This window comes from Myotis daubentonii, chromosome 21 (genome assembly GCF_963259705.1).
Source record: "Myotis daubentonii chromosome 21, mMyoDau2.1, whole genome shotgun sequence".
Lineage (NCBI taxonomy): Eukaryota > Metazoa > Chordata > Mammalia > Chiroptera > Vespertilionidae > Myotis > Myotis daubentonii.
Genome location: NC_081860.1, coordinates 16,806,250 through 16,820,191, shown reverse-complemented (window position 1 = coordinate 16,820,191; position 13,942 = coordinate 16,806,250). Strand labels below are relative to the sequence as shown.

The 13,942-nt window shown below is 54.8% G+C and overlaps 1 protein-coding gene across 3 annotated transcripts in view; it reads right to left on the bottom strand.

The window, feature by feature from the left end:
• The window catches only part of LRRK1 (leucine rich repeat kinase 1), a 53,620-nt gene extending 42,154 nt beyond the window's left edge, over positions 1-11,466 (bottom strand). The window contains exons 1-3 of one of the 3 annotated variants that reach the window (XM_059678304.1): positions 11,311-11,466; positions 6,774-6,989; positions 591-754 (exon numbers count right to left, since the gene is read on the bottom strand). In XM_059678304.1, coding sequence (XP_059534287.1) covers positions 591-754; positions 6,774-6,957 — 348 coding nt within the window. In that variant the 5' untranslated portion in view covers positions 6,958-6,989; positions 11,311-11,466. Of the gene's footprint in view, positions 1-590; positions 755-6,773; positions 6,990-10,115; positions 10,250-11,310 lie in introns of those variants that run through there. The other 2 variants (XM_059678303.1, XM_059678302.1) reach the window with 2 other exon arrangements.
• Between the last annotated feature and the right edge of the window lie 2,476 nt (positions 11,467-13,942).

Here is a 13,942-nt window from a genome sequence, read left to right as displayed (position 1 = left end):
GCGTGCTTTACCGAGCCCCATCCCCGGGGAAGGCTAGCACCGAGCTGTGGGGGAGGGCGCCCCCTCCTGGCCACGCACGGCTACTGAGGACCTGAAATGTGGCCCCGACGTGCCGAGGGTGTGAAGGCACATGCGATTTCCAAGACGTGGCCCCCCAAAAAGGCAAAGGAGTTCATCAGTGATTGCTATGTTAATATTAATCACCTTTAAAATGATGATCTTTTTAAAAAAATCCTCAATTGAAAATATTTTTAAAAAATATGCCCTCGCTGGTTTGGCTCAGTGGATAGAGCGTTGGCCTGCGGACCGAAGGGTCCCGGGTTTGATTCCAGTCAAGGGCATGTACCTCGGTTATGGGCACATCCCCAGCCCAGGCCCAGGTCGGGGCTCGTGCAGGAGGCAACCAACCGATGTCTCTCTCTCCTTCTCCCACTCCCTTCCTCTCTGAAATCAATAAAAATATATTTAAAAAAAAACAAGACACCAGTAATTTGATGTTAGTATAATGTGTGTCTATAATCTGGGTCTATAATCGGGTTCGTCCACGCCGGGTGCCCCGTTCCGGCCGGAGGGTCCGGCTTGGACCTTACCTTTTCCCGCTGGGAGGCGCACTCTTCACAGGCTTCCCGGAGCAGGTGGCGGGCTCTGCTGGGGTCTCCCCGCTTGTACGCGGCGTGAATGTCTTCCGTCCCAGGACGCCGCCCGCCGGGGTCACCGTCCGGTGTGGCCAGTTTGCTGCCCATGTCCCCGGCACCTGGGTGGAGGGAAGCGCACACAGCCTGACCATCACTGCTGGCTCATGGGAATCATTAGAAAGGCTTTTGTTTCTTTAAAATATATTTTTCTTGGTTTCAGAGAGGAAGGGAGAGGGAGAGAGAGAGAAACATCCATGAGGAGAGAGAATCATGGATCGGCTGCCTCCTGCACGCCCCACACTGGGGATCGAGCCCGCAACCCGGGCCTGTGCCCTGACCGGGAATCGAGCCCTGACCTCCTGGTTCATAGGTCGATGCTCAACCACTGAGCCGTGCCAGCTGGGCTCTCTCTCTATATTTATATATACAACACTGAATTCTCTCATCCTCACCAAAGAAAACATGACTAAATACGGTCAGTCGATTTAAAATCTGTGGCATTCCCTGCACACCCTAAAAAAGACACTCAGGTCTTATTTGCACACCCACAACATTTAAAAAATCACAGTCATCTCCACGCACAGGGCGGCAGACAGTAAAAATATATCTATCGTCCTGGCTGGTTTGGCTCAGTGGGTAGAACGCCGGCCTGCAGACCAAAGGGTGCCGGGTTTAATTCCGGTCAAGGGCATGGACCTTGCTCGGCTGCAGGCTCCTCCCGGGCCCGGGCCCTGGTCAGAGCTTGCGGAGGAGACAAACAATGCATGTGTTTCTCTCTGTCTCTCCCTCTTCCCTTCCACTCCCTCTAAAAATCAATGGGAAAATATCCTTGGGTGAGGACGAAGGAAAATAATAACAACAACAAAATAAAATAAAAGCGCACCTCTCAACGCGCAGTTCTCTGCAGAACACACCCAAGTCGACTCCAGGATGCTACTGACCTGGTCCTCACTGCTTAACGACCTTCCCGGGACATCCTCCAGGGCGTCCCCCTGTGGCCGAAGCCGGAGGGGTGGGGTGGGGGGCCACGGGGACGGACCCCCCCCGCAGGTCACACCCTCCCGGGGCCCGCGGGGTTCGCCCCCGGCAGCCCGGACCCGCCAGGCCTTCCTCGAGGGGGACGCTGCCGCCTTTGCCAGCTCCGGCTCCAGAGCCTCAGCCTCAGCCTGCGCAGCAGTTTCATCTCGGGGTCGGATTACGGTGAAATCCAAGCCTTTCTTCCTTTGGGGAAGATGCTCGCGGCGTGGAGGGCGGCGTGACCCCCGGGGTGACCCTCGCGGTCATTCCTCCCCGGCTCCAGATGGCGGGTGCCCGGCCCCATCACGCCGGGCCCTCGGACCCCCGGCAGCGGGAGAGCGATCAGCGGTGGCCTTCACCGGGGGGGCCTGGCTCCCTCACACACGACAGCCACGTCACACCCAGCCCGGCCCAGCCTCGCAGACAGACAGACGGCCTCTCTGGGTCTCCCCACCTGGCCCTGGGGACGCCGTGTCCGCTCGTCAAAGGCGGGTGGATGGCGCTACGGGGCGGGCACCAGTAGACTGACAGCCGTGAGTGCGCGAGACACACAGCTGGTTCCTGGCTTATTATTTATTTACTAAGGACTGTCTTCTGGATGATGCCGAGGAGCCTACTTTCGCCCAGCCCTGTGTGTACGTGTATACAAACCGATCCCGCAGCGGGGGAGCACCCAGAGAGCTGCTATTTTCCCCGGAGATAAAAAGTACAACCGAGCCCGGCCCGTGTGGCTCAGTGGTTGAGCATCGACCTGTGAACCAGGAGGTCAGGGTTCGAGTCCCGGTCAGGGCACAGGCCCGGGTTGTGGGCTCCATCCCCAGTGCAGGAGGCAGCCGATCCATGTTTCTCTCTCTTCCTTCCTCTCAGAAATCAATAAAACATTATTTTAAATAAAAATATATACTTTCCAGCGTAACCAAGCAAAATTTCGAACCGGATTCAACTCGCTATTGGCAAAGCTGGGCACCAGGGAAGGAAGACACGATTGCAATGCAGAGGGACATTTAGAGTGAGGCACCAATGTATTATTTTAATATATTTTTTTTAAATTGATTTCAGCCGAAACCGGTTTGGCTCGGTGGATAGAGCGTCAGCCTGCGGACTGAAAGGTCCCAGGTTCGATTCCGGTCAGGGGCATGTGCCTGGGTTGTGGGCACATCCCCGGTGGGAGATGTGCAGGAGGCAGCTGATCGATGTTTCTCTCTCATCGATGTTTCTGACTCTCTATCTCTCTCCCTTCCTCTCTGTAGAAAATCAGTAAAATGTATAAAAAAAAAAATTGATTTCAGAGAGGAAGGGAGTGGGACGGAGAGAGAGAAACATCCACGATGAGAGAGAACCGTGGATTCTTTTACGGAGAACAGTGACCTGTGCTGAAACCCAGAGTGACGGAAATGCTGGCCTACGACCCTGGCCGTCGGCTGCCGCGCTCAGCACGGCCAGCGGGCACGGAATCCTCTCGCTCAACACGGACAAAGGTGCCTCAGGCCCTTCTGGATCCTGCTTTCCGAGAGCAGCTCCACGCGGCCGCACGGCCCCTGTCCACACCGCCTGCCCTGGGGTCTGGCCGCTTCGGCACACGGGCAGCGGGGTTCATGTCAGGTCAGCGGCCAGCCTGACTCAGGATAGTACCCGGGGCTTTCCAACTCCTACCAGCAACCGAGGTCTGTGCCGTGACCGGGAATCGAACCCACGACCTTGGGGTGTGTGGGAAGTTACATGAAAGTAGATATAACCAGAGTCACACATGCCAAAACATGCTGAGCCTCACCTACTACACAAGAGAAATTTGGCCCTAACCGGTGTGGCTCAGTGGGTAGAGTGTCGGCCTGTGGACTGAAGGGTCCCGGGTTCGATTCCGGTCAAGGGCATGGACCTTGGTTGCGGGCACATCCCCAGTAGGGGGTGTGCAGGAGGCAGCTGATTGATGTTTCTCTCTCATCCATGTTTCTAACTCTCTATCCCTCTCCCTTCCTCTCTGTAAAAGAATCAATAAAATATATTTTTTTAAAAAAAGAGAAATTCATATGAAACCATGCAAAACACCCTGTTTAACTTAATTTCATTTATTTTTACTTTCCCATGGACTTTCAGGGAGAGTGAGAGAGAGGGAGAGACAGAGAGAAACATCGATGTGACAGAAACACATCCATGGGCTGCCTCCTGCACGCGCCCCGACCAGGGCCCAGGCCCGGGAGGAGCCTGCAACCGAGGTCCGTGCCCTTGACCGGAATGGAACCCGGGACCCTTTGGTCTGCAGGCCGATGCTCTATCCACTGAGCCACACCGGCCAGGGCCATTTTTTTTTTTTTTAAAGGAAGAAACAGTCCAGGCGAACCCCCCAGGCAGCCCACCACAGCCTCCCTGCCTCCCACCCGTCGCTGCGGGCTGCGGTGACCAGGCCGCGTTCTGACAGTGACGACGGGGAATCCCAACACCAACACCAGCACCCAACCAGGTTCCCACAAGATTTTGAGGAAGATGAAGGCAGTAAAGGAGAAATGCCCGGCCTCACCCACCGAGCCTGCAGGCTGGGCAGGCAGCGGAGCTGCAGGGAGGGAGCCCTGCCCACCCCCTTCCCCCCCTCCCTGACCACCCAGGAAGCAAAACAGAACCGAGTTTCCAGCTTATGGAGCCAAGGACCGGGGACCCCTGGGAGCAGGACCCCCCGGGGCAGGGACAGGTGGGGCAGATCTTGGGCCTCAGAGTCCCCAAGGGGAAGTGGGCAGAGACCAAGCAAGACAGGGTCCTATCTGATCTGAGAGCTGGCATTTCCTCTTTTTTTTTTTGTGAATTCTCACCCGAGCATATTTTTCCCATTGATTTTTTTTTAGAAAGAGTGGAAGGGAGGGGAGGGAGAGAGAGAGAGAAGCATCGATGTGGGAGGGACACATAGATTGGTTGCTTCCCGCACACACTGAGACGGTGGGAGTTGGGGGGAGGGCGGGGATTGAACCTGCAATCCAGGTACGTGCCCTTGATCGGGAATCGAATCCGGGACCCTTCAGTCCTCAGGCCGATGCTCTCACCACTGACCCAAACTGGCCAGGGCAAGAAGTTATTATTTATTTTTTTTACTTTTTAAAGTATTTCATTGATTTTTTACAGAGAGGAAGGGAGAGGGATAGAGAGTTAGATACATCGATGAGAGAGAAGCATCGATCAGCCGCCTCCTGCACACCCCCCGCCCCCCAACTGGGGATGTGCCCGCAACCAAGGTACATGCCCTTGACCGGAATCGAACCCGGGACCCTTCAGTCCACAGGCCGACACTCTATCCACTGAGCCAAACCAGCTAGGGCGAAGTTATTATTATTATTTTAAATATATTCTTATTGATTTCAGAGAGGCAGGGAGAGGGAGAGAGAGAGAGAAACATCCATGATGAGAGAGAACCATTGATCGGCCGCCTCCTGCAGGCCCCCAACTGGGGTTCGAGTCCGCAACCCGGGCATGTGTCCTTGACCGGAATAGAACCCAGGCCCCTTCAGACCACAGGCCGATGCTCTATCCACTGAGCCACACCAGCTAGGGCAATAATTTTTTTTTTTTAAATATACAGATTTGAACAAGCCAAAGGAATAAGAAAAGGACATTGGGACTTGCAGACCTTCTAGAATGTTCCTTGTCCTCCTCTGGTCCATGCTGGGTCCGGGGGAGGGGAGGACCATGCTCTGAGCGGCGGGCTGCTGACGCCAGGACCCCTCACAGAGAGGAGGGGGGCGTGAGCCACCCTGGGGATGTCCGTCCGTCCCTCCGTCCGTCCCTCTGTCCATCCGAGCACCCCTCACCCTCCATGCCCACAAGTCTGCTCCCCGAGGGGCCTGGGCCTGAAGGATCTCAGTTTCCTCGCTTCTCCTCTTTCCAGGCAGCCTCCCCAGCCGGCCGGACAGGTCTGTCCACTCCGACCGTTTCCATGGACAGGAATGTGCCATGGCCTGTTTGTCAGGATGGATTGCCCTGCAGGCCGGGCCCAGGGCTCAGGCGAGGGCACAGCCCTGACAACCTTACCTGCCTTCCTTCCGGGATACAGAGTGAGGCTGAAACACGGGACAGATACACACACACCAGCTGGGCGCCACCGGGCAGCCGGCAGGCCACGCGCTCACACACCCCTGGCTTTTGGAAGCGTGAACTGTGCTACACAGACACAAGCGGGGTGGGGTGCAGGTCGAAGCAGGGAGCAGTCGCCCTGGCCGGGTTGGCTCAATGGATAGAGTATCAGCCTGCGGATTGAAGGGTCCCAGGTTCGATTCCCGGTCAGGGCACACGCCCGGGTGGCGGGCTCCATCCCCAGTAGGGGGCGTGCAGGAGGCAGTCGATCGATGATTCTCTCTCATCATGGATGTTCCTCTCTCTCTCTCTCCCTTTCCCTTCCTCTCTGAAGTCAATTTAAAAAATATCAAAAACAAAGAAAAACAGGTAGCAGTGTGAAGAAAACCACCTAGCCTGCACGCGCGCACACACACACACACACACACACACACACACACACACATCACCAACCCCCCCCCAAAGTAAAACTATGTGTTTCATTCCTGTTTTGATCTTTTTCTAAACTCCACCTGGAAGGGTTCTTTTGTTTCTGTCTCTCCCCTTCCCTTCCCCTCTCTCTAAAAATCAACGGAAAAATATCGCCGGGTGAGGATTCACCAAGAAAACCCCAAAGAGACATGTCAACGTCATTTCCAAAGCATGTCAGCCTCCAAGGGCTTTTATTATTATTATTATTATTTTCAAAATATTTTAAATACATTTTTATTGATTTTCAGAGAGAGAGAGAAAGGGAGAGAGATGGGAACACCAATGAGAGAAAAGCATCATGGACCGGCTGCCTCCTGCACGCCCCCTACTGGGGATCGAGCCCGCAACTCGGGCACATGCCCTGACCGGGAATCGAACTGTGACCTCCTGGTTCCTAGGTCGACGCTCAACCACTGGGCCACGCCGGCCGGGGCTAATTTTTAGAATTTAAGTGAGAATCCCCAGGTACATTTTGTAATAAACAAGTCACCCCCCCTCACAGCCATACTAGATCCTTCCGTTGAGAACCCCTTGTGCTCACGTGGCCTGGGCTCCCCCTGGGACACGCGTGGCAGGTTCGGCCAGCCCCGTCCTTACCATCGTGCGTGTCCATGGCGCGTTCTGGACTCACGGCTGACCCCTCCGGCCCCACACACCAGTACATGCTGGGCGGTCGCCCCGACATGCCAGCCATGAAGCCTCGGGGTGGCCGCTCCCCCAAATCCGCGTTGGCCGTGGTCACCGCCGCGGCTGCCTGAGGTGGGGTCGAAGGCACGGACATTCGGTCATGGCTGAGCGGAAGGCCGTCTCGCTCTGGTGGTAAAAAGAAAACCATCATAAAATCAGAAAGCTTTTCTTTTTTTAAACTATATTTATTATTATTTTTAAATTTTTTTTTAAAATCTTCACCCGATGACATTTTTCCATTGATTTATAGAGAAATTAGAGGGTAGGGGGAGAGACACACAGAGAGAATCATTGATGTGAGAGAGACACATTGATTGGTTGCCTCCTGCACGCACCCAGGGCCGGGGAGCCTGCAACCGAGGTACGTGCCCTTGACCGGAATCGAACCTGGGACCCTTCAGTCCGTGGGCTGACGCTCTACCCGCTGAGCCAAACGGCCTAGGGCTAAAGTATCTTTTTATTGATTTCAAAGAGGAAGAGAGAGGGTCAGAGGGAGAGACACATCAATGATTCGCCACCGTCCTCAGAAACGGAGAGAGATAAAGCGCAGCTAAAAAAAAAAAAAAAAAAAGCGAAGGTCATGCAAATGATGTGTGAAGGTCAAAGGCGAGGATGATCTGTGTCCCGTGCCAGCAGCGTAACCTCAAGGCGAAACTTAGAAGGGCCTCAGTTTGCTCATCTGTTAAAAATAGACGTGCGCCCTCCTCCCGGGCAAGCTCACTGGGCTGCTGTGAGGGTTAAGATGTCTACACCAGGGCCAGCTCCCCAGCGAGCAGGTTCTAGAACGGCCCCTGAGCCAAATCAGCCTGAGATGGGGACAGGGAGAAGCAGCACAACAGAACCTCCGTGTTACAGCCAAGCTGGTGCCCAGCCGGCCTGGCTCAGCGGTCGCCCTATGAACCAAGAGGTTGCTGGTTCGATTCCCGGTCAGGGCACGTGCCCGGGTGGCAGGTTCCATCCCCAGGAGGGGGTGTGCAGGAGGCAGCCGATCCACGATTCTCTCTCATCATGGATGTTTTTCTCTCTCTCTCTCCCCCTCTCCTTTCCTCTCTGAAATCAATAAAAATATATATTAACAAGACCAAACCAAGGCTCCAGCCCTAGCTGGTTTGGCTCAGTGGATAGAGCATCGGCCCGTGGCCTGAAGGGTCCCGGGTTCGATTCCCTGGTCAGGGTTCATGGAGGCAGCCACCAATCGATGTGTCTCTCTCACATCGATGCTTCTCTCTCTCTCTGTCTCCCCCACTCCCTTCCACTCTCTCTAAAAAATTAATGGAAAAATATCCTCGGGTGAGGAGGAACAAAAAAATACACACAAAACAAAGAGAACCAAGGCTCCAAGAACGTTCAGAAATCAAGGAGAACCGTTGCTATCTGCTCCTGACCTCTTCAATCGGCTGGCAGAGGAATCCCACTCCCTTCCAACCCCCAAAGGCAGGCGGGCGCCCCTTCTGAAAAGAGAAGTGTCTGACTTACCCTGTAATTCTGCTTAAGTGTTGTTGTTTTTTTTTCTTTTTAAACCTTTAAAATATTTCAGGCCACCCCTCACCCAGTACATTCTGTTCCCCTTTTCATTTTCACTTTCCTTCTGAAAATCTCTTTACCAGGGAGGACCTGTGCCACGGGAGCAGCTTCTCAATTATGATCTGTTTTTTGGCCGAGGCGCTTAAGGTAGAAGTTTGGAGATGAGGTAACGCCCGGGTTGCTCAAGGGCCCCGCAACGGGTTTGTGGGGCTGGGGCCCAGGCCACACGTCGTGGCTGGAAATGGTCACATTTTCTTTTCCTTCTTGGCACAGACGCCCTAGCGAGGGCTTCTGGGAGTTTCCTGCCAGGATCATTCCTTTCACACATCTTAAAACCTCACCAGTGTTCTTTGGCCAACTCTCCAGACCCGCCCGAAGGAAGACACCCAAACACTTTCATGAAAAAGAACTTCAAAAGGAAAGCTGAGCCCTAGCCGGTGTGGCTCAGTGGATAGAGCGCTGGCCTGCGGTCTGAAGGGTCCCGGGTTCGATTCCCATCAAGGGCACATGCCCTGGTTGCAGGTTCCCCGGGGTCCTGGACGGGGTGCGTGCGGGAGGCAACCGATCGACGTGTCTCTCTCACATCGATGTTTCTCTCTGTCTCTCCTTCTCCCTCCGCTCTCTCTAAAAAATCAGTGGAGCCTGGCTGGTGTGGCTCAGTGGTTGAGCATCAACCTATGAACCAGGAGGTCACGGTTTGATTCCCATTCAGGACACATGCCCGGGTTGTGGGCTGGATCCCCAGTAGGGGGTGTGCAGGAGGCAGCCGATCCAAGATTCTCTCTCATCAGTGATGTTTCTCTCTCTTTCCCTCCCCCTTCCTCTCTTGAAATCAATAAAAATATATATTTTTTAAAATCAATGCAAAAACCAGTTGGAAGACTTGGATGTTAAGTATGTTACAAATGCTCATGTCACCCAGCTCTTTTTTTTTAAAAAAAAATATTTTTTAAAATTTATATTAAAAAAAGAAGAAAAGAAAAAAGAGTCGAACAGGTCAAGTAGGAACACGGCAGAGGCCCTAAGGAGGACACAGAGAGAGGCTGGGTTTAGAGAGAGTGCTGGCCATGTGGAGTTGGGGGGGGGGGCGGGCAGCTGAGGCCACGGGATGGAGATGGGCCAGGGTGGCTGGGGGCAATGGCCAGGTGGCCCAAGGTGGCAGAGGCCAGACCAGCTGGGGTGTGAAGGGAAGGTCTCCTGGATTTCATGCCACTCAACAAGGAGAAACTACGGAAGTGACTATCTGATGTGACTGTTTTTGTGGTTGTAGTTAATCCTCACCCGAGGATATTTTTCCATTGATTTATGGAGAGAATCGAAGGGAAGGGAAGGGGAGGGGAGGGAAGGGAAGGGGAAGGGGGGGAGGGAGGGAGAGAGAGAGAGAGAGAGAGAAACATTGATGTGAGACAGACACATCAACGGGTGGCCTCCTTCATGTCTCTGACCAGGATGGAACCTGCAACCAAGGTCCGTGCCCTTGACGGGAATCGAACCTGGGACCCTTCAGTCCTCAGGCCGACGCTCTATCCACTGAGCCACACTGGCTAGGGCTGATTTAGCCATTTTTATTATTTAAAAAGCTTTTAAAAATTGATTTCAGAGAGAAAGAGAGAGCGACAGAAACATCAATGATGAGAGAATCATGGATCCGCTGCCTCCTGCACACTCCCTACTGGGGATCGAACTCACAACCCGGGCATGTGCCCTGACTGGGAATCCAACCCTGACCTCCTGGTTCCTAGGTCGACGCTCAACCACGGAGCCACGCCGGCCGGGCTGTTTTTGTGGTCTTACTTCTTTTAAATTGTGATTTTTCCATGACCGTTTGCATCCGACATTATTTTGTATGAACTCCAGGGGGTATGTTCATTCCTTTTCTTTATTCTTCCGGGACATGAGCAAAGAGAAGTCAGGTTACAAAAGGCATTGGATGCTAACACTGTCCCAAACTGTGCACATTCTAATCTTCCCCTTCTCATGCCCAGGGCACTCTGAGACGAACAGGGCAAACACAAAAAGCAGGGGGTCTGGGCGAGGCACCTGCTTCTCTACCTCCCTGTCACCTGCGTGGGGATGTTTGTGGGGGGAAAAATATTTGTGGCCTCAGGCTGTGAAGGGGCAGGTTGCTCTGGCCACAGAAATCTCCAATCCCCAGTCACTCTCTCCCTCCCACACCTAGGAGGCCCCCAGTTCTCCATCAGCACCTCCCCCTGATCCCCAGAGGTCCCCCAATTCTCCCCCCCCCACACACACACCTGCAGCCTAACCTGACAGCCCTCATCTGCCGCAGGGGAGGTGGCTGGCAGAGTCCCCGTAGACATGGCTGTTTTTAGGGACCAGAGACGCCCCCCCAGGGGCACAGAGCAGGCCCCAGACTTTGAGGTGTGCTGGGCCCTCCTGCATCACCACGCCGCGCCCTGGACAGAGAGAGACTCCTAGGGGTCCCTTCCCAACACGCAGGCACTTACACTCACATGCACACGCGCGCCCACACTCACACTCACCTCATGCACACGCGCGCCCACACTCACACTCACTCCATGCACACGCGCCCACACCCACCCTCACTCCATGCACACGCGCGCCCACACCCACACTCACTCCAGGCACACGCGAGTTCCAAGTTGAAGGAAGGGTTTTGCGCCAAAGGCTGCGTTTTCTTTCTTTGGTTCCCGCCTCTGCTCCCCCCGCTCGGCACCGGCCCGCGCGCGCACGGAGTTTCGGGGATGCGCTCCGGGGCCCCGCACGCCGCCCACCCCGCGGGCTGCCTGGGGCCTGAGCGGGGTGGGGGGCCCTCGAGGCCAGAGCTGCCCGGCGCCCTCGGCGGCCCCGGGAGCGCGGGCCTGAACCCCGGGGCCCAGGGCTCCACGCGGACCGGCCGGAGGGCGCAGGGTGCGGGGCGCGCGGCACGGGCAGCGCTTACCTGCGGCGGCGGCGGCGGGGCTGGGCGCCAGGGCCGGGCGGGCACCCGCGGGCGGGCCGGGGCCTGGCGGTGCCACTGCCCTCCGCCCCCTGCGCTCCGGCCGCGCGCGGGGGCCGGCCGGGCCGGGCCAGACGCACTTCCTCAATCCTGAGCCGCCGCGGGCGGGGACGGCGGGGGCCGCGGGAGGCGGGCGCGCAGGCGGCGCGTCGGGCGCGCAGGGCCGGGAGTGGCCGCGGCTGATCCGGAACCCGCACCGCGCGTCCGCGGGATGGCCCGCCTCAGGCGCCCTCTCGACTACAGGAGTTGGCTAATTTAGTGATGGCTGTATGTATACCAAGATGTTACTATTTGGTGGATTCTTGTCTTTCATGTTTTTTAAAGATTTATCTTATTATGATGCATCTTTTTAGGATCTATACTTTTATTGATTTCAGAGAGGAAGGGAGAGGGAAAGAGAGAGAAACATCCATGGAGAGAGAGAATCATGGATCGGCTGCCTCCTGGACGCCCCCTACTGGAGATCGAGCCCGCAACCTGGGCATGTGCCCTAGAGTAGGAATCGAACCGGGGACCCTTCAGTCCGCAGGCCGGCGCTCTGTCCACTGAACCAAACAGTCCAGGGCGTGGTGAGCTATTTTAAATTGGGGTTCTTGCCCTGGCCAGTATGGCTCAGTTGTTTGGGCGTTGTCCTGAGCCCCTAAAGCAGTGGTTCTCAACCTTCTGGCCCTTTAAATACAGTTCCTCATGGTGTGACCCAACCATAAAATTATTTTCGTGGCTACTTCATCACTGTCATGTTGCTACTGTGATGAATCGTCATGTAAATATCTGATATGCAGGATGGTCTTAGGCGACCCCTGTGAAAGGGTCGTTCCACCGCCAAAGGGGTCGCGACCCACAGGTTGAGAACCGCTGCAAAGGTTGCCAGTTCAATTCCCGGTCAGCCGGGTTGCAGGCTCGGTGGGTTCCCGGCAGGGGGCGTGCAGGAGGCAGCCCATTCATGTTTCCCTCTCACATCGATGTAACTCTCTCTCTAAAAATCAAATTTAAAATACTTAAAAAACCAAATAAATTGCTGTTCTTTAATGGGGAGGGGGAAGTGTAGATAAAACATAGAGGGAGGTTGGCAATGTATTATGCATGTTTCCACCTAATACAAGTATGCGCATCGCACCCCTGAGACCATTACCCGAACGCAGATCATAAAGACGCAAGTTCAAGTTCGCGCGACGGGCGGGCGTCAGATTCGGCTCCAGGTGCCCCCGGGAGAAAGAGACGCGGCTCGGGGAAGGGAAAATGGTGATGGTTTTCCACCCTGGCATTTCCGGGGGCATTCCCAAGATTTAGCGCAAGGCACAGACAAATCGCCACCACCCTCCCGGCCATTTCACAAAAGCTGGGCACCCCCAGGTCCCCCCCACCGTTTCCCCCCTCCCCGGCACGACCTCGCCGACACCCCGCCTGGCTTCGCTCCCAAGAGGCTGCCCCCTCCAGCTCTCCAGCCACGGGACGCCCTTCCAGAAGGAGGGGTGCAGCTTTGCAATCCCGTCCCACCACGGCGGTCCTCATTCCAGAATGCAAGCAAATAAATAAGAAAAACAACCGGCGGTAGGATTGGGGGGGTGGGGAGTGGCGGGGCGGGGGGGGAGGGGGGGAGAAGAGTCCCTAATTGGCAGGGCGTGGCGGCCATAGCGCTGTGGCTGCGCCATCTAGCGGCGCCGCGAGGAAGCGCACGCCAGCGCAGCGCCTGTGCAGACAGGAGCAGACGTGGCCACTTGGCCATTGGGGACAGGATCAACTCAACTTCATCCATTCGTTATTCATTGAATGCATTTAATTAATTAATTTATCTCTATCTATTTACCTATCTGTCCATCTATCTATTTATTTAAAAATATACTTTTTAGCCCTAACCGGTTTGGCTCAGTGGAGAGAGTGGCGTCCCAGGTTCAATTCCGGTCAAGGGCATGTACCTTGGTTGCGGGCACATCCCCAGTGGGAGGTGTGCTGGAGGCAGCTGATCTGTTTCTAGCTCTCTATCCCTCTCCCTTCCTCTCTGTAAAAAATCAATAAAATATATATAGTTTTTAAAAAATATGTTTTTATTGATTTCAGAGAGGAAGGGAAAGGGAGAGATAGACACATCAATGATTAGAGAGAGAATCATGGATCAGCTGCCTCCTGCATACACCCTACTGGGGACTGAGCCCACAACCCGGGCATGTGCCCTGACTGGGAATCGAACGGTGACCTCCTGGTTGATGGGTCGATGCTCAAACACTGAGCTACACTCCCCGAAATGCCCCACTCAGGCTAAATTCAGTGGAGCACCTGTCATCTTGTTCTGGAGTTATTTTGTTGTTTCTCCTCTCCCAAAGATATTTTTTTCATTGATTTTTTAGAGAGAGTGGTAGGGAGGAGGAGAGACACAGAGAGAGAAACATCGATGTGAGAGAGACACATCGATGGGTTGCCCCCCACACGCACCCCAACTGGGCTAGGAATCGAACTTGCAACCCGGGTACATACCCTTTTTTTAAAAAAAATATATTTTATTGATTTTTTACAGAGAGGAAGGGAGAGAGATAGAGAGTTACAAACATCGATGAGAGAGAAACATCTATCAGCTGCC